Raw genomic sequence first — 20,025 nt, 5'->3', positions numbered from 1 at the left:
CTTAAAATATGTAGTAATTTTGCACCATTTATCTGGATTAGTATCAATTTACTAATTGTTTTATATTGAAACTGGCATATTTAAGACACTGAAGTGTAAAGGAACATACAACAATTATTACAGACTAAATATGAATAAGTATGAACCCAATGTTGGTTACATATACTCTTTCAAAGTTGTGTATTAAATTGTTTAAAAAATGTCCCCTCCAGACGGCAGCTATGTTTTTACACAGCAAAAATTCAATTTAATTTTTTTAATGGTTCCTGAGGGTTTGACGCTCTAATATTTTGAGAATTATTGACACACCATCTGAACTTTGAAATGATAATGAATTTGCATGAAATAAATGAGTTTGAATTTTGACCCCTTTTGGGACTCAATGTTGTCATTTATAATGAAATAGCCCCATTAAAAGATTATTATAAAGGGTGTCCCTGAAAGAACTGTATGGTCAGGAACTGATTATTTTGGCTACTTTAAGGGAAGGGGTATGAACGTTTGGACAGTATTTATTGTGGGACATTAGAGCACATCAGACATATCGAATTGCATTCTGAATACGAAGAATGGCCTTCTGATATCAAATAATTTTGATTTTTTGAAATTTGCAATGTAATACACATTTTATGGCAAATCATTAAAATTTGATATTTTTGATATTTAACAGTACTCAAAGTAAACTTTATAAATCTGATGATTTCTACCTAAAGTGTATGTAGGTGGGATGAAAAGCCGACGATCAATTGAAAATTTTGACCTTTTGTATTGAAGATATGGATTTTTTCCCAAAACACCCAAAAAAATTAGGTCTTTTGGGAAAAATATCCATATTTTCAATATGAAAGGTCAAAATTTTCAATTGATCGTCGGCTTTTCCTCCCAGCTACATACACTTTTAGACTATATCATTAAATTTATAAAATTTACTTCGAGGACTGTTATATCTACAAATGTGAAAAATATCAAATTTTAATAATTTGTCATACAATTTGTATTATATCGTGAATTTCATAAAATGAAAATTATTTGATATCAGAAAGACATTCTTCGCATTCAGAATGCAATTCGACACGTCTCATGTGCTCTCATGTCCCACAAAAATGTTGTCGAAACGCTCATTCCAGTTCCCTTAACAAATAATCCAAATGTAACTAAATAACTGATGATGTTGAAGAACATATCAGCCATCACATATTATTGAATTTTGACAATTGACCGCTCCGTTTTTTAAATAAAAGAATTTTCTGAAACTACCTACTAGTTTTCAACTGTTCCATGGAGTTATTATCTATCAATTACAAGAGGCGCATAATGCCCTGATGATGCTCAGTGATTAGGCCATCTCAATTTAATAGTTCGTCTCAAAGCCCATCCCAATTTAAAAATCTAATACAGAATGCAGTTTTAATTATTTATTTTTTTAATTTGTTGTTTTACTTTAACTTTTTGTATCTATGACAAGAATAGACCTTTTCATCTCTCAAGTAGGTTGCACTGTGGTCAAGATGACAATATTTTTATTGAGATTTACGCTTTAGGTTATTTTGACGTCTGACAGATTTGTGTGTGGCGGATTGAAAAAAAAAATGAAACAGTGGAAAAAAAAGTTTACTCAACCAAGCTGGAATTACATGAAAGAACAGGCAATTTTACTAATGTGTGCGGGGGCTTTGAGATGAATTATTAAATCAATATGGCCTCTGAAAATAGATCATCGAGTGTTATTTTAATCCGTGGAAAGGCTTGAAAATGAGGGAGTGTCGTAAAATTATTATATTTCAAGAACGATATGGTCAATTGTTAAAATTCAAAAGGTATGTGATAGCCGATTTATTCTTCAACCACACCAAGTATTTAGTTATGTTTAGTTGTATGCGTTAAAATACCCAGACAATTAGGTTTCCAACGATACAGTTCATTCAGGGACACCCTGTACCAGCTTATAACAATCATACTATATATTTATTTACTGCATTGAATTAAACAAGTCCATGGCTGAAGGTTGTAGATTATTAAGATCATTATGGATCTGCTTCAGCACTTCAGCAATGGTACTTAAACTCTTGGCTGATTGCTGACTGACAGCGAGTTTAGCCCTCTCAATATTTAACAATTCTTCATGTATTTCACACTGCCTTATTGAGGCCGTTTTGGTTGGTGTGCTACTGCTACATGTACTTTCTTCTTTATCCTCATTCCGCCTCTTCTTCCCAGATTGAGTTGGTGGTACTGTAGATTGAGTTGGCACTACATGTATATGAACCGATTCTGTGGAGCTTTGAGATTCCTTTAATATGCAAGAAAAATTTTAAAAGAGAAACAATTATTGTGATAATAATAACTATGCGCTATCTATTTTGAGGTCATTGCAGGACATTTGAAGCGGTTTGTTTGGGCCAAGGTAGTTTTTCCGAGGGCAGAGGCCCAACAATTTCACCTAATGACCGTAAACTCAGGCCGTAAACAGATAGTGCCAAGTTATAATTGTCATTGATTATCAGCATTTTACAAATTGTTTCATGAAAATTAAGCAATTTTTGCTTAAAGCTCTGGTATGAGCAATTGGACAGTATTTTTTTTGGCCATGAGAGCACATTAGTCATATCGAATTGTATTCCCGAATCTGAAGAATGTCCTTCTGATATCAAATAATTTTTTTTTTTAATTTGCGATATTATAATACATGATTGAATCCCTGCCCACAGCGAAAAGAAGCTAAAGATCGTCTAGAATGATTATTTCATGCCACTCAACCTTAGGCCTACAAGAAAATCAGTGATTTCTCTGTTGATATCACTGAACAATGAAACTACAAATAAAATGTAAACCAAGCAAGTTCCTGGCGTGACAAATTTTATGCGATCACACGTAACACATATGGGCGCTTCCGTTAACTTGAGTTTGTGTCACAAGTGACTGGAAAAGTGTGGATTCATCAACGTTTGGCTACTGTGCAAAGGTATGGGAAGAGTTGTTGAATTGAACATTTTGACCTTTCATATTGATTTTTTCCTAAAAGGCCTTATTTGTTTGGGTGTTTTGGGGAGAAAATCCATATCATAAGATTTATGAAGTTTACCTCGAGGACTGGTAAATATCAATATGTTTGATATGTACGGAGCCTCATGGGTGACATGTAACAAATATTTGTTGGAAAATAATCATGTTATCTCGGGATAATTATCCCGAGATAATCATGTTATCCCAGGATAATCAGGTTATCTCAGGATAATTATCCCGAGATAATCAGGTTAACCCGGGATAATCAGATTATCCTGGGATAACATGATTATCTCGGGAGAATTATCCCGAGATAATCATGTTATCACAGGATAATCAGATTATCCCGGGATAATTATCTTCTTCTTCTTCCTTATAAGTGCCTCCCTCATATGTATGAGTATTATCGCTTTTTTCGTACAGACAAGCTGTACTAATTTTTTACTCTGGAACCTAGAGTAGATGAGTGTATTTTGAAGTACAGTCAACATGACCGGGATGATCCCCTGCTCTTTTGAATAGCCTGTGGCGTTCTTTAACGTGCACACTACATTAATGTGAGAAAATATGCATGTACATGGGACCGACAGCTTGAAGTGCCCTCCGAAGCACTAAGCCAGTAGAGTGAAGTGTCTTGCTCAAGGGCGCAAAGAGCCGGACCTGGGATTCGAACCCTTGACCCTTGGGTTCACAGTCCTAGGCCTTAACCGCTAGGCCACGCTCTCCTCTAAAACTACAATTATCCTGAGATGATCATTTTATCCTGGGATAATCATATTATCCCGGGATAATTATCCCGAGATAATCATGTTATCCCAGGATAACATTTTTTATCTCTGGATAATTGTAGTTTTAGCGCTATGACGTAGGTAAATGAAGTGGACACTTTATCGTGCTCTCATCATACAATCACAATCACTTTGACAAGTTTGACATTAGCAACAATGAGTTGTACTATCACTTACCATAACAATGCTGCATAACAATATGCACGCTATTGTTCTCTTTTGGGAACAAAGCTCACACAGTAATTGTTACTATGCGTTTGCTTTGTAATATTTCATCCAACTGAAACTATATCATTGCAATATATAGGGAAATCAGATACATGAGTTTGTGGACTGACACGGTTTATATGCTAGTCTCAGATGAAATTCTAAGCTCAAATTATGTATTTATTTTTAGGCCTAATATTTCTCATGATATTGATATACATATGAATTGTAATATCACAATTGTCTAATATATAAAAAAGAAGTGGCTGATTTTATCCGTATGTTTAAAAACCATGAAAGTTGTAATACTTAATTTGGATTTTTTTCTGTGAACAGCAACAGTATCGTTCTGTCCATCGAGAGCGTTTAGTCCCTTTTCTCTGCGGGCACATCTCATTTCATGGCGTCACTGGTTTTCTAGGCCAAATCTGTCTCGTTCGAAGGAACTCACCGCTTAAGTTGTTTTTTGCAGAATATCAATTTTAAACGTCTTATTTTCAAAAAAAAGGAGTCATTTTCATTGTCCTCATAATATTAGCTTGCCAATGATATGATGTTGTTTTTGCTATAGACCTGCCCTTTAAGATCAAAGTTAAAGTACCTGTGAATCAGTCATGGATTCATCTTCAGGAAGAATACCGTGTACAGCTTCCACAGCGAGTATACTTGAGACTTCTTCTAGAACCTTGTTATAAGCCAATGGTGGTCCACCTCCTGAAATATACAAAAAAACACACCTTTTTTTAAATGTTTATGATGATGATGACCCTGTGTCAATCTTGGTTAGCTTCCAGTCACACTGCCACACACTGAGACTATTCTAAAGGACCTGTAACTTATACTGATTAAACTATTACAAAAAAGTCTGTTTTACTTGTTTTCAGTTCCACTTTAATCTCCCTCTTTATGTCTTGAACCTGAAAAAGAATGAACATGATAGTCCATGGGTGATTTTTCAACATATTTGACTGTTGGATAAATATGGGTGCTGCAGCTTTGGAGCTAAGGCAATATGGTGCATTACTTCTGAAGTTGGTAATGGGTAAATTACACTGTGCACTGTACCAATATCAATCTCCATTCCCCAAATGTCAAAGAGAACTAGAGCTGCTGTGGATCAAGAGCCATGAATGTAAGTGGTGGCTTCTGGTTTGATGACTTCTGCATGAGATTTGACCCCAACCATTAAAAACAACCTGATTATCTCGGGATAATTATCCAGGGATAACCTATCATCGAAAATACAAGATTGGATCTTGTTGGCGCACATTTTATTGCGGATAAAAGTTCCACTGTTCAACTGTTGTGTTGCACAAAGTATGAAATTTGACCTCGGTTGAATTAGTGCGCCCACATGATCCCACTTTTTTTACTTGCTATCATTTATACATTAAGCCCCTCTATGACCTCAGATAACCACAGTTTCATTTTTTTATGGTCCACTCATATCAAAAGATTATCTTCACAAAGTTTAAGCTCATTTCGCAAGCTTCAACACTTGACCTCAGCATGACCTGACTACAAAACATTGAATTTCATAACATTCCATATATAACCATAGAATTTGTTCACACATTATATTGAACTTACCTGTCACTGGGGATTTGTAATTTCTTCCTAGAAAGGCCAAATCACGCCACTTTATGCGAATCTTCTGCCAGTCTCTTTCTGGGCCCCAACTGCTCTCAAAGCTATCGCAGCTTTTTTCCATGTTCTGGAAAGAACAACACAACACATAGTTTCTTTACATACATGTATTAGACTATGAGACATGGGCATTTATCTTTCACTTCTGTAGTCCACTCTTGGGCAGAACATAAAAACATAACAAATCAAGAGTAAATATATGTCTGAATTAATATCCAAAAAGTTCCCACGTTTTACTTTACTAATTTAGGAGTTATTTGGGGTTAAAAATGTGTTTATCGTGATTTTTTCCATTTTGCCCAAAAATGTCAAATATTAAATTAGCTGTAACTTTCAAAATAAATTGAGTAGAAATTTCATTTCTATTGTAGATGTTACATATCACATGGTTGTCTAACACTGGTGAATAAAAATGTCACAGCACAACTCTAAAATATAAAAAAATGGCAAAAACCATATTTTTGTGCTATTTTGGCTATTTTTGAGCTAAAAATGTAATTTTTGCATGGCAAAAAAAATATATATTTTATTGATTTAAAAAATATGTCATTATGTCAACCTAATTATTCTGAACCAAAAAAGTTAATGATGGTGAATGTCTGTGAGCCTGAGTTTTTGATCTATGTCCCTTTCAAATTCACATGGACTAAAATAGCCCCGGGTAAAATAGCATGTTTTTGTCAATTTTTCCAATATTAGGCTGAAAATGGTCCTTTTTTGTAATTTTAACAAAATTTTCAGTGTTTGGAAAGTGGGAACTTCACATATGGCCACGTGTTTTGAACTCGCCACCCTTAGCGTTACATCACAAATATTATGAATTTTTACACCAATCAAGTTTCAAATTAGAATATCTCCACAACTATCAACCCTAAACTAGCAAAAGTATACATTTTTGGAAAGCTGAAGGCAAAAGCAATTTAAATATACACATTTCAACTCACTGTACAGGGTGACCTTGAAGTTATACAGGGTGGAATAAAAAAAACTCAAATAAAAAATGGGTCATTTAATGCATTGCTTATTACTAACTTGCAGTTATAAACTGAAAGTAAACAACATTGATTTGGTTAGAGGTTAGGGGGAGCCAACTGAAGAAGGAAAAAAAAAATCACAGCTGTTTGGTAATCTCGGAATACAGGGTGTCCCAAAATATGTTCAAATTTTTTTTATACCCAATGACACCCTTTTCAACATATTACACCCATTGACCCCCTTTTTCATATTGTTTGAACCCAATTACCCACCCCTTAAAATTGGCGCCTATACCCCCTGCCCCCCCCGCTAGAATATCTTAGATGCAGGGAGGTGGGAATGGCATCGGCATTATGATATTTAAATAAATCCATAGAAATAAATTGGATTTCACCAAATATTGGCATGAGTCATTTATTTGGATAGTGGAACACATTTACTATGGTTGGTAGAAAATTTAAATTACACTTTCAAATTAACAGGTCTCATGATGATGAACCCAAGTGTACATTTATAAATATGCACATACCTTGCTTTTACCTTCTCCTCTTTGCTGCTACCTTTCCCACCATTGCCAAAAAGCAAAGGCTTATTTGCTTCCAAAATTTCAACAGCGCCTGAACTTCATTCTCGCTATAATCCTTCCCTTTGATTCTTTTGCCATGGCCCTGTTTGTCTGACTCTGAAGCTCTCTTATCCTGAAATTTAAATTTATAAAAAAGAATAAATTTAAAAAATGATATAATAATAGATAATTATAACATAAATAATGAATAGCTGACCCAATGATACTGAGGGAATATATAGGGGAAAAACCGTTTAATTTTGCACCTTGCAGATGAATTTTTGGCAATAGATAAATTGACATCATAGAGGTATTTTAATTGTATCCAAAAGATGAAGAAATATTAGGAATGTTCAAACAATCAATTTAAGAAAGTATCAAAAATGGTAAAAAAATGGAAAAAGTTGATTTAAAACAGTGATTTAAAAAAAAATCAAGTGATTTAAATTGTGATTTAAATCAATGATTTCAATCGGAGTGATTTAAATCAAGGCGTTTTGGCAAATAAATAAAATGATTGGATCACACTTGCTGCCGATATTGGGAAGTTAGATGTACAGTAGATCATACCCGCGATACCGGGCCAAGCATTCATGTTAGCGGGGGCTTGTGCCGGGGTGTACACTTTTTTTTCCCGCACTGCCGGGACATAGCGGGACTTTCATGAAGAAGTCACACCATTTAAAAACATCAGTATACCACAAGTATTTTCTAGTAGGCCTACTGCAGCTGCCGGCACCATCTGATCTCGATTTTATTACACTGTATGATCCAGACATGCCAAGTAGTATCTGGATTTTCAGTATTTTGTAGGGAAAAAGATGTACAATATGGGAGTAGGCCTATGTTATTTTCCGCCGATTTACCCGTCTTTCGCAGTTGGTATCTAGGCCTAAAGAGGAAAATCCTGCTTGGGTGGTTGATGGAATATTTCCATAGGCCTTTGCATGTTTTTACAACGGATGTCTTGCTGTGTACAAAATAAAGACACAAAAATACACTGGTCTCATCAGGTGGCGAGCCGTTTTTAAAACAAATCACGCCCTGTTTTATAATAGTAGGCCTACCTGCATGTAGAAGTTTGGTTATAAAAAAAAGCTCGTTATTAAAATACATAAAAAATAGTAAGAAATAGCATTTTATGTGACTGTGACAGCTGCTGTGCGCATTGCGTGAAATACCGATGCTTGCCATTCGCTAAAAATAAACCAAGAAAAAAAATTGAAGTTTTATTCACAAAAGTTGAATAATTGTACTGAAATCCATTGTGTCAAATGAAATTACTTTTAATACAATCGTCCCGACAAAAAACTCATCCCTAAATTTTTGAGAGTGCATCTTATTCATGGTTGCTTTTCATTCCGCTATTAAGCCCCTTAGCCCCCTGACGTCACACGGCGGCAGTACTGTTCTTGAAGTAGTCCAAGATGGCTGAAAGTGATTCGCCATTGGAGAATCATAGGGCTCGCAATTTGTGTTTGACCATTTAAGATAGTCAGGCTCACATCACATACTATAGGTGGCGCTATTCGTCCATAGGGAAGTGGAATGTGCCTGTACGGTCCAAAAATGGCTTTACTATAGGGCTCAATGGAAAAATTACTAAAATTAATTTTGACAACCAAAACCTAAGTGATGTTGACTTATGTTGGTACTGGCATAATAATGGATTCATAAGCTATCACATAGTGCAATCTATATTCCACCAAGTGGACACTCGTTAAAGCGCAAAAGCAATTTGTGTGTAAATCAAGGCCATCAAAACAGCTTTCTTACAATAAAGAATAGGAGGTCATCTGGGGTCACATACAGTAGTGTACATTTTACATGTGCCTGCTGTCACAATTTCACACACAAAATTTTGAACAATTTGATGACACCATTTTGTCTGTAACTTCAAAAGTATAGGCCTATGCACTAGAAACATGATTGACCCCTTATTGTTTAGGTAATTTGATTCTCTTTCAAATGAAAGATCTTTCAGCTAAAAATATTGAACTTCAAAATTTTATGAACATACCTATTTAAGAGTAGGCCTACTACCATTGGAAATTGTCCTTCGAGATTGATGTAAAAAAGATTCATAACTTTCCTGTTGCTAGTCATCGAATGGTTTGCTGACATTAATAGATGAAAAAGTTTGTGATGGATCAGGATAGGTCTATATATTTCATATTTCTATCTAGGTATGTGTTGATGATATTATTTCAAAATTGAGTAGCATTTCACAAAAAAAAACCCAAACAAACAAAGAAATTTCCGTATACCGTACCGTTTATTAGCGGGATTGTACATTGTTTTGACACAAGTCCCGCCCATGGGGTCCTGAAAGGAATTGTGCGGGATTGTCATACTGACTACTGCTGTAGCCCGGCTAGCAGGGGCAGAGTCATAGCGGGGATGTACAGAAAATTTATGCCCGTAGGCAGGGACTTTAATGAGGTCAGTGCCGGGATGTCACGCTGCCGGGAAGTCCCCACCAGTACCGGGTCCCCAGGGCTGGGGAATACGTTGACATGTGCATAACGCTACATGTATTAACCTAAAATCTAACCCTATCCTTTAGCCCTTATCTAAAATCGGACTAGCGGTGGTTTGGACTGATGGTGTTTCGGACTGAGGGGGAACCCCATATTGTTTTCAACTGTACAAACATACCTTTTGTTCCATCGGACAAGCTTTATTTTTTTCCAACATTTTTGTTTTAAATAGGGCCTAACTACATGAACTATTTCAATTCTGACGTAAAAGAGCTTCATGCAAAATCGGTAATACCAGCTCCGAAGCTTTCGGCGCAGCACGAGCGCATGATGATGTACGTGAGTCAGGATCGCTGTGGCTCGCCATACAAAGGCTAGATCACGAAGAAGGCCATGTACAATCGGTACATGCATGCATGGATTGCATGCATGCAATGAGTATCGGTACGGTAAACATGCATGGTAAATAAGCTTAAACTTTTGATCACCAAGATCACACATTTAAAATCGAAACAAAGTTACTATTTGACAGTCATTTTTTCTCACAACTGTCTTCTACTATATCTACATTAACTTGCGAAAGTAAATAATATCATACCTTCCCCATTCTCTTCTGTTATTAGGCAATCAACTCAAAAGCAGTACAATGAGTAGTATTCTAGTAGTCAGATCAGACAGCAGCACTCGAGTCGACCAGACTGCAAAACTTTTAGATGAGGTCAAAGGTCACAAATATCTGACTCGTAGTCTCAAACTCATGCGGAGTTAAATTATTTCATTATCGTCGTGAGACAAGACTTAGCTAAGAACAGTTTTGTGAAACACAAACTCAGTATTAGGCGTGAGTAAGACCCGTCTTAGTGTACGACCGATCTTTTGACTCGTAAGAACTGTTCCATTAAGATGCGTTTAGTGAAATAGGCCCCAGGTCCTATAATTTGTATCTAGTGTAAAATATTCGACACACCAGCTCAGGAGTCAAAACTTGGTAACCATGGGGTAAAAATAGCTTCGGTGCCACTGCCTGCGCTTAAAGGAGGATTTCGTGATCCTAGCATCCTCTTTTTATGACATTTTTCAGTACATATCCACGAAAAAAGCCTATTCCCAAAATTTCAGTTGATTCCGATTTTATGTTTTGCGAGTTATGCATGATTATGTGTATTACACTGCTCCATAGACAATGCATTGTAATTTCGTTCTAGTGCACCAGAACGAAATTCAAATTTCACGATATCTTTGCAAAACAAATTAATCTGCAAGAAATATTTTGTACATAAACATTATGTAGCCAGAGGTTTCCAGTGATATAAAAATCTCAACTTTTTTTGAGAAAAGTGGGGGATGAGGCTGTGGATCACGAAATGCCCTTTAATATAAGCCTTGGCACAGTCTTGAAATTGTAGAACTTATTGCAAGTATTCCGTTAACTTTCTGTTAACTACATATAGAATCCAACCTAAACACTTCAAAAAAAGTAAGTTCCCCTTTACACTTGACCTTATTTTGACAAAAAATATATATGCGATTGAAATAGGTCTTAGACTTAGCACCTGCACGTCTTTGACTCATCGGGCATACATGTAATACGTATCATACCGTCACTGACTGAAAATTTGAAAATGGCAACAAGTGCATAAATATGACTGTGCTCACATTAAATGTGACCTGTTAAACGTTGATTTTAATAATGACCTGTCACTTCCAGTTCCCAGAAAAGAAAATCTATGAATTTTGGCCAGGGATCATCCCCGGATAGGCCTAATACACACATTATTGAAGTTGAATCGCGCTACTAGGAGTGACCGTACAACAGGCACCATGCTACTGTAGTTGCTCTTTTGCATGTTGAATTTGTGTCCATTTTTGGACCACATTCAGGGTGGCATTAATTACCAGGGACCTTATAAAATTAATGTACCGGTACGTAAAATGTTTATTTTAAGTTGACCCTATTGTGAAGTTATTTGTTTCATTTGGCAAAAGTTTCATTTGTACTCAGAGAGTCATCCTGAAGTACCCCAAAGTTTGCTGGTGTTTTTTAAGAAAAATATTTTGGCCTCAATAAATCCAGATTGTTGAGGTCCGCTAAAAGTAGGCCATTTCGGGGGTTGTATTTGGTGTACAACAAGTCACGTTTTGAACAGAGTAAAAAACGACCATTAGGCCCTACTTTGCACTTGTGAGGAGACTCGCTTTAGCTTTACCACGCTGCAATATTACTACGCAGTAATGCCAACGCCTTAGGCGCACAATTGGGCTACTTGGTGATCACTTGCCGCTACTCAAAAAAACATGCCGCTACTTGCCTAAAATTGGGCTACTTTTGCCAGTCTCAGGCCGCGGCAGTATTTTGATGTATTTTCCTTTCAAGTTGGCCGATTTATAAAAGTTTTGAGTCTCTGAAGCTCTAAATTGCTAAGTTTACAATGGGTTTTGTGACCATTTATTGATCGGTCAGTAACTTGGTACCAGAAGTTTTAAAGTCAAGTGCTTTTCTGCTTAATTGGGTGTTTTGCATTCTAAATTGGGGTAAATAATACGCCCAAATATCCGGTTGGCGCTTTTTTTTTTTTTTACGTGTATAAATAAAATAAAATTGGGCTACTTGAGAATCCTTTGAGAAAGCCGCCGCGCCTTGACGCTGAAAATTTTGGTAACACTGATACTACGTATTGCATGCGTGAGCCACACTTACTCCGTGTGGTGGAGACTAGTCTTGCCAGCAAGACTTCAGTCTTTATCATAAACATAATGACATCTACGGACCTGAAGAGATGGTTACAGTTACTGGAGGGTAAGGCTCTCATTTTCGGGAAATTCGGCTCCCGGGTACCCAAACTTTTTTCGAGCGGGTACCCGAAATTGCAAAATTTTTTCCGGTTTTGTAGTGTCTCTGGACCTAGACCTAAATGCTAGGATCATGCGGAATTATTCGTACCTGATAACCAGACAGCAATACTGCGTAAATATTGCTGTATGGAACCAGACATACATGTAGCAAGCTTGTACAACAAGAATCCATTTACGGGAATCCATGGACTCTGGCAAAACTCTCTTGCGAGAATCCACTTGGACTCCTGTGGCACTTTACGAAATTCCACCCCTGGGGTACTTGCCTGTAGTGCATGAGGTCCCGGGTTTGATTCCCGGCGGTGGCGATTTTCTGGGATATTGACTTGGAAAAAAAAGTCTGAAATTAATTGGCAACTTCTGTAGATTAAATTCAGACTTCTGCTCTCCCCATGGTTCATTTAGAATTGGGTAAATGAATCATGAAAGTACTCCGTCCTTCGGAGGGGACGTTAAGCCGTCGGTCCTGTGTACAGAGAGAGAGCCATACCTGTACATGTATGTATCTCGCAGCCAGTTTCGAAAAGAGTACATGTAGGGTGATAACCCCTGACTGTTCCCAACCCATCCCGGTGTTACACGGATCGAATCCATGGGTTCCTACAGTCTGAGGGCCGATCTGAGGGCTGATGACACACATTCGATGGGTGTATCCCGGTGTTCAAATGGACCCCAATGGAAATAAGCTTCAATAGAGACTTTCTTGGGTTATCCAAATTACAATCATACATGTATAACAATCATTTACAATGGCATCACACGTTTGGCCCGGGTCATCTACTAACTATTTTATTTGGTGAAATATGGTATCAAACAGTCTACCTTTCACTCTTCAAAACATTCTTACTATTCCACTTATATATATATATATATATTACATGTAGAACAAATTGTACCCATCCCAGCCAGGAAAACGTTTTTAACTTTTATTTACCTGCAGATTGATACAAAACAGCAAATGGGATTGGAGAATCGTCTTGGACTTCAATCCTCAAAACCACCAAAGAAACGGACATGAGGCCTCTATATCACGAACCCAACACATAGAGAACACTTGCTGACAAACAATTTTCCTAAAAATGAAATAACAATGATGTTTTTTCCTATAAATGATGCAGCCGATTTTCTGCTCTGTCACTGATTTCGACACAACGTCGACATTTTCTTTTTTGTTTATATTTTTAGTGTCGTTGGCGGCGTAAAATAGCACACGGGCTGAAAATAACAGGTGCCGAAGTTAGGATTTTTCTTTATATTCGTTTAAAGTTGTTTCGATTTTTTTAATCAATTTTGTACCAATTATGCGTATTGAAAAATATCTATACAGCAAATCGTAAAGAATTGTGTTTTAGAAAATATTTCTGATACTAACGTTTCTCATATAAGATCATTTTAAATGCAGGTTTTCAAAAGATACTTCATCAACCTTCTCCGGATGGTATTTAGTAATCATGTATTGAATGAAAATTGGCAAATTTTGTTTGCGGAAGGAGGCCTTATTTTGCGGAATTTCGTCAAATCTGAGGTATATTTTACAACATAAGTAGTCAGAACAAGGTGATAAGAATATTTTACCTACAACAATGGGTATGGGGTGCTATAGCACAAGCACTCTTGACAAAGTGGCCATAGTAACTGTTTTTGAACTCATGAACTAACCTTGTCCTTGCCTCTTGCCTTCTTGCGAAGGGTGCAGAATTTGATTCAGGGATAGCCGATCTTTGGGGGCACACCACTAAATAATCGTCCCATTGAAATACACGTGAAAACACAAGAAAGTAAATTCGTTTTTCTACCCTTTTGCCTAAAGTTGAGAAACTGTCGTATGGATTTTCTAAAAGTATAAAGTCTGAAATTTAATAAAAATTTATTTTTTTGGGGTCCCTTCAGTCGAACTTTTGAGCTACGGGCACCTGAACAGCGCCCTCACGAATTTCAGCCGATAATTTCGCCTCTTTACCAGTTCCGGCCTTGATATTATTCCGACAGCCTGTCACTAATTCACAATCGATTTGAAACATTTTTGGAACAGATTTTTAATGTTGAGGCCCTACTCTATTCTTTTCATAAAAACAAGCACGATTCACTTAAATTCAGTACCCTCTAGAGGCTGATATATTTACGCCCAGGTGCTATTTTTTTACCGGGACTATACAAGGTTACACCAAATGCGGAAGGATTTAGTGTAGTGCCCCGTTTGCAATCAAAAACACAAAATTACAACTTTCAACGTAAGGTTACTAAAGTAAATTTTTTATTACTTCCGTGTTCCGAGCTGTGCGCCAAACGTAGACGAGCATGTACACAAACATGACAAAAGTTATGTAGGTATGCCAGGCAAACACATGATTTGCTAGTCAGCCAAATTCACGCCGACAATGTCAATGCATTTTACATAGAAATTTAAAACAACTGGCAAGAAAGAAACCTACATAAATATGTTTTCTATACTTCACTTGACCCAAATATATGATTTTTATGGTGATAAGTCACTCGCACATGGAATTTGAGAGGGATTTTGATAGCAGTTCCAAAAAGCTGCTATCATCATCATGAGACTAAGATCTAGAAACACCCCCGAAATCCCGTTTTGGGGAATTTTGCTAGCTGAATCTTTTTGACATTGTTTGATGAAAGTCAATCTTTGACAAGATGTAACTTTGCTACGGAAAGTGCTATGAAAAAAAGGTTTTCAGTTTTGGCTTTGTTAAAGGGCTTTAATTTGATATATAAAATTAGGTATCCCAGGCAAACCTTAGTTAACACATTTACTAGTCAGCGAAATTCAACGAGACCGGGGCCCAAACACAATGAATATATAGAAATTTGAATTTTTTTCGAGAATAGGTCGGTGAAGGAAACCTACATAAATATGTTTTCTATACTTCACTTGACCCAAATATATGATTTTTATGGTGATAATCAAATCGCACATGGAATTTTAGAGGATTTTGATAGCAGTTCCATTAAAAAAAGCTGCTATCGCCATGAGACTACGATCTAGAAACACCCCTATATGCCGTTTTGGGAATTTTGCTAGCAGAATCTTTTGATGAAAGTCAATCTTTGACAAGATGTAACTTTGTTACGGAAAGTGCTATGACAAAAATGTTTTCAGTTTTGGCTTTCTTTACTCAAGGGCTTTAATTTGATATGTAAAATGATGCAGTTTGATGGCAAATTTGAATTCACCTAGCATACCTAATAAAATGATGCAGTTTGATGGCAAATTTGAATTCACCTAGCATACCTAAGTTACGCCCTTCGCACTTGATTATTAGTTTCCTGTTTACCGCCCGCGTCCAAAATTGAAAATCTCAAAATAATTAGTTATTTTATTTTTATTTCCAATTTTCTCCTTTAAAATAACTTTCAACTACTTCTACTTGCCATTTTCTGACTTTAATAATATCAACAATAATGATGAATGAACAAAGAGTACAACACCACCTTCACTTATTTATAAAATCAAATATTGTTGTGAAATAATTAAATGCCCGCCCTTGTCAAAGCGAGTCGATAGTTGCTTGTAATAGTTCAAACCAAATAAAGAAAATAAAAGATAATTAATAATTAATAATTAAAAGTCACCTCGTCCCTTTTTCAAAATCTTAAACAGGAAACTAATAATCAAGTGCGAAGGGCCTTATGAGCATGATGAAACTATGTACATGTTAGTAATGTACTATTAATGTAGGTATGCTAGGTGAATTCCAATTTGCCATCAAACTGCATCATTTTACATATCAAATTAAAGCCCTTGAGTAAAGAAAGCCAAAACTGAAAACATTTTTGTAATAGCACTTTCCGTAACAAAGTTACATCTTGTCAAAGATTGACTTTCATCAAAAAGATTCTGCTAACAAAATTCCCCCAAACGGCATTTAGGGGTGTTTCTAGATCTTAGTCAAGATTGGAGATGCAGAAATTGCCGCTTCACCCACTGTAAAGAACCTTGGTGTTACTTTTGACACAACTATGTCCATGTCCAAGCATGTCAGTGATATGTGTCGCTCTATTAACTTCCATCTCAGGAACATGTTTAGAATACGTCGGTACATTGATTTTGACTGTTGTAACCATCTTGCCAGGTCGCTGATCACCTCTCGTTTGGACTATGCCAATGCTTTGTTGTATGCGGGGTCAAAAGTAGAGACCTTAAACGTCTCCAGTCGCTTCAAAACAGAGCGGCTCGTTTGGTGTTTCGTGTTCCCCGAGACCAGAATGCGGAAGTTCTATTGTCTGATCTGCACTGGCTGCCGGTGAATGACAGGATTTTGTTTAAAAACATGCTCTATGTGTACAAGTGTCTTAACCATGAAGCTCCGCCATACCTTTCTGACTGTCTGTGCAAACGTGTACCTGGCAGGGAAGGTATGAGAGCTGGACATGATTCTACACGACTGTACGAAGCAGCGAACCAACTTAGTAACTGCGGGTGATCGGTCATTCCAGGCTTTTGCTCCAAGGGAATGGAATAAGCTGCCGATCACCCTCGTGAATCAATTTCTGTGTCAAGTTTTAAAGGGAAATTAAAACCCACCTTTTCCCACATTTTTAGTTTGTGTATGACACCACTGCCCACGCGCTTTTAAAATTTTGATGTGTATTTTATGTATAGGCTTTTTAATTGCCTATTTTAAATTTGTCTTAATTTTGTTTTTAATAACTATGCTGCTTATATTCTTGTGTTTTTAAAAATGTATTAATATGTATTATGCTTGTATTATATTGCGCTGTGATCGCTAGAAATGGCGCTTAATAAATGCCTTTGTAATAATTAGTCTCATGGCGATAGCAGCTTTTTTTAATGGAACTGCTATCAAAATCCCTCTAAAATTCCATGTGCGACTTGATTATCACCATAAATAATCATATATTTGGGTCAAGTGAAGTATAGAAAACATATTTGGTCGCATGTCACAAGTTGGTACCCAAAAAAGGTGGAGGTGTTACAATTTTTCGAATGTAGGCGAATGAAAAATGTCATAGTGAACCAACCCCTTGTCCTATTGAGCTACTTTGGGTCTCATTTTAAAGCTAAAGAACAGGGCTAAAACTGTGTAAACTAGTACTGAAAAGTGAGTCAAACTAAATAAATGGCATCATCTGGAATTGAAAATTGACGGGGTGGAGGAGCAGGTGGGTGAGGAGCAGGTGGGTGAGGAGTAATGTATTAGCATAGGAAAATGTAAGATTTCCATAGTGTTGGTTTGAATAAATTATTATATCTTCATAACTCCTTGTCATATTGAGCTTTTTAATGTCTCATTTTAGAGCCAATTACTCAAAGAAACAAGATTGACTTCAAAATTGATCAATTTCATATTCCATTAGTTTCTCATTACATTTTGTACTACGGGTTGCCTCTAAATGCACAGAAGTCAATGCAATCACATGCAAAAACTGGCAAAGGTCCATATCTCCTTTAATATTCACTGTATCATCATGATAAATGTATGTATTTTCTTAAAGGAAATTGCACAAGGAAACTAATGTTTGCATTATAAAAATGGTAGGATGTAGTGTTGGGAAAATATGAATGATTAATTAAATTTTAATTTAAAAATATCAACTTTTTTTGGCCCATCCTGTATAGGCCTATCGTGAATGCGATTATTAGATTATTTTTTTTTGAAGGTTGAGACTGATGCATCACTATGTTGTGAACATATCCTGGCACATTGGACAAAATCCAACTTCAGACATTTGTTGTGGGGTATTTTATGTGAATAAGGTCCAATTTGAGAAAAATGCATTTGAAAATTTTGATTTACATTGCAGCCTATGGGCTAATTAGTTATTAATTAGGCAATTACACTAAAACGATAAACATTTTTGAGGTAAAAATGGTATGAGATGTTGCAGTTTTACAATATCTATAATTTTTTTGACCATTTTGACCATGTAACACAAAATGGACCACCTCATGACATGCGACCATTTATGTAGGTTTCCTTCACCGACCTATTTTCGAAAAAAATTCAAATTTCTATGTAAATATGCATTGTGTTTGGGCCCGGTCTCGACGAATTTCGCTGACTAGCAAATGTGTTAACTAAGGTTTGCCTGGGATACCTAAACTATGCACGTTAAGCCCGTGCGACAATACTCAATTTGAGATATGCACGTATACCGGTATAGGAAGAAGAAGAAGAAACCTCAACCAAGACCGGCGTAGGTTAAAGGGTGCACACCACTAAATAATCTTCCCATTGAAACATGTGTGTGTAAAAACACCGGGTTTCTTTGCTCATTTTGAGGCCTTTTGGGCTTGTTTAAAAAAATTTTTTTGATGACCAGTCGATTGCAAATCGATGAAAGTTGAACATATGTTTCAATGTATGGGGGTCCTTCCATCTTGTTTTCCCGCTAGGAGGCCGTGAACAGCGCCCTCACTGTTTTTTACATGCTCTCAAGACTGCAAACCCGATTCTGTCATTTTTTAATTCGCGGACCTATTGTCTCAATAATTATAAAAATGCGACTTTTTTGGCGACTCAAATTTATGTATAGGCTTTACACTTTTATTTAAGCTATATTTCGCCACTCTTTCTGAATAATAAGTCTAAAGACAAGCCCAAAATACCTCAAAAAGTTTCTGTATTTTACCGGAACTCATTAGGGTTACACAAATGGCGCCGTAGGGTACATATTTTAGGTATGCTAGGTGAATTCAAATTTGCCATCAAACTGCATCATTTTATATATCAAATTAAAGCCCTTGAGTAAACAAAGCCAAAACTGAAAACCTTCTTTTCATAGCACTTTCCGTAGCAAAGTTACATCTTGTCAAAGATTGACTTTCATCAAAAAAGATTCAGCGAGCAAAATTCCCCAAAACGGCATTTCGGGGGTGTTTCTAGATCTTAGTCTCATTATGATAGCAGCTTTTTTTAATGAACTGCTATCAAAATCCCTCTAAAATTCCATGTGTGATTGTCTTATCACCATAAAAAAAATCATACTTGACATTTAAAGTAGTGAAAAATCAATATTCAAAATCAATAGTCCACCATATTTTAGGTATGATATGTCATATTGAGGAACATGCATAGTTACTCACTTTTGTGTTAAGTTAGGAGGTCCAGAGAATAGGGATTAAAGAAATCGGTACTTACATTTGGTAATGTTTTTGTGATCCTCACTCTTTTGAGAATTTTTGAAGTATGTATGTACTTACAAATTAAGTCTTTCCACTTAACATAGAATAATACTATGTAGTTTCCAAAACAAATCATTTAATAAGCCAATCTACAAATAAATAACATATAACAGAATCTATCCATTCAAGTCTGGGCGGCGACCTGTTTAATAACACTAATATATCCATTCAAGTGGGGCAGGCGACCAGAAACTCAGAATCGACTTTGCTGTGTCTTAATTACTGATAACATTTTGCTCTGCCATACTTTTCATTTTGTACTCCTCAGTGGCTTAAGATGAACCTATTCACGTTGTGATTGTAAAGCATAATTCAAGGAGAGACAGGCTTTTAATTTTTCAC

The 20,025-nt window shown here is 36.3% G+C and overlaps 2 protein-coding genes across 2 annotated transcripts in view; both read right to left on the bottom strand.

The window, feature by feature from the left end:
• LOC140146615 (BRCA1-associated protein-like) overlaps positions 1-13,651 on the bottom strand; it is a 77,451-nt gene extending 63,800 nt beyond the window's left edge. Inside the window, exon 1 of the mRNA XM_072168483.1 lies at positions 13,453-13,651. Within this exon, the coding sequence (XP_072024584.1) occupies positions 13,453-13,534 (82 nt within the window). The 5' untranslated portion in view covers positions 13,535-13,651. The remainder of the gene's footprint in view (positions 1-13,452) is intronic.
• On the bottom strand, positions 1,884-10,370 carry LOC140137016 (uncharacterized). The gene is made up of 5 exons (XM_072158679.1): positions 10,264-10,370; positions 7,150-7,318; positions 5,589-5,712; positions 4,600-4,712; positions 1,884-2,290 (listed from the first exon to the last, which is right to left on the bottom strand). Exons 3-5 carry the CDS (start codon positions 5,707-5,709, stop codon positions 1,970-1,972), a joined length of 555 nt encoding a protein of 184 aa, XP_072014780.1. The 5' UTR covers positions 5,710-5,712; positions 7,150-7,318; positions 10,264-10,370; the 3' UTR covers positions 1,884-1,969.
• Positions 13,652-20,025: the final 6,374 nt, after the last annotated feature.

Source organism: Amphiura filiformis, chromosome 2, assembly GCF_039555335.1.
Source record: "Amphiura filiformis chromosome 2, Afil_fr2py, whole genome shotgun sequence".
NCBI lineage: Eukaryota > Metazoa > Echinodermata > Ophiuroidea > Amphilepidida > Amphiuridae > Amphiura > Amphiura filiformis.
The sequence above is the reverse complement of the archived record's forward strand: the minus strand, read 5'-3'. Positions and strand labels throughout refer to the sequence as shown.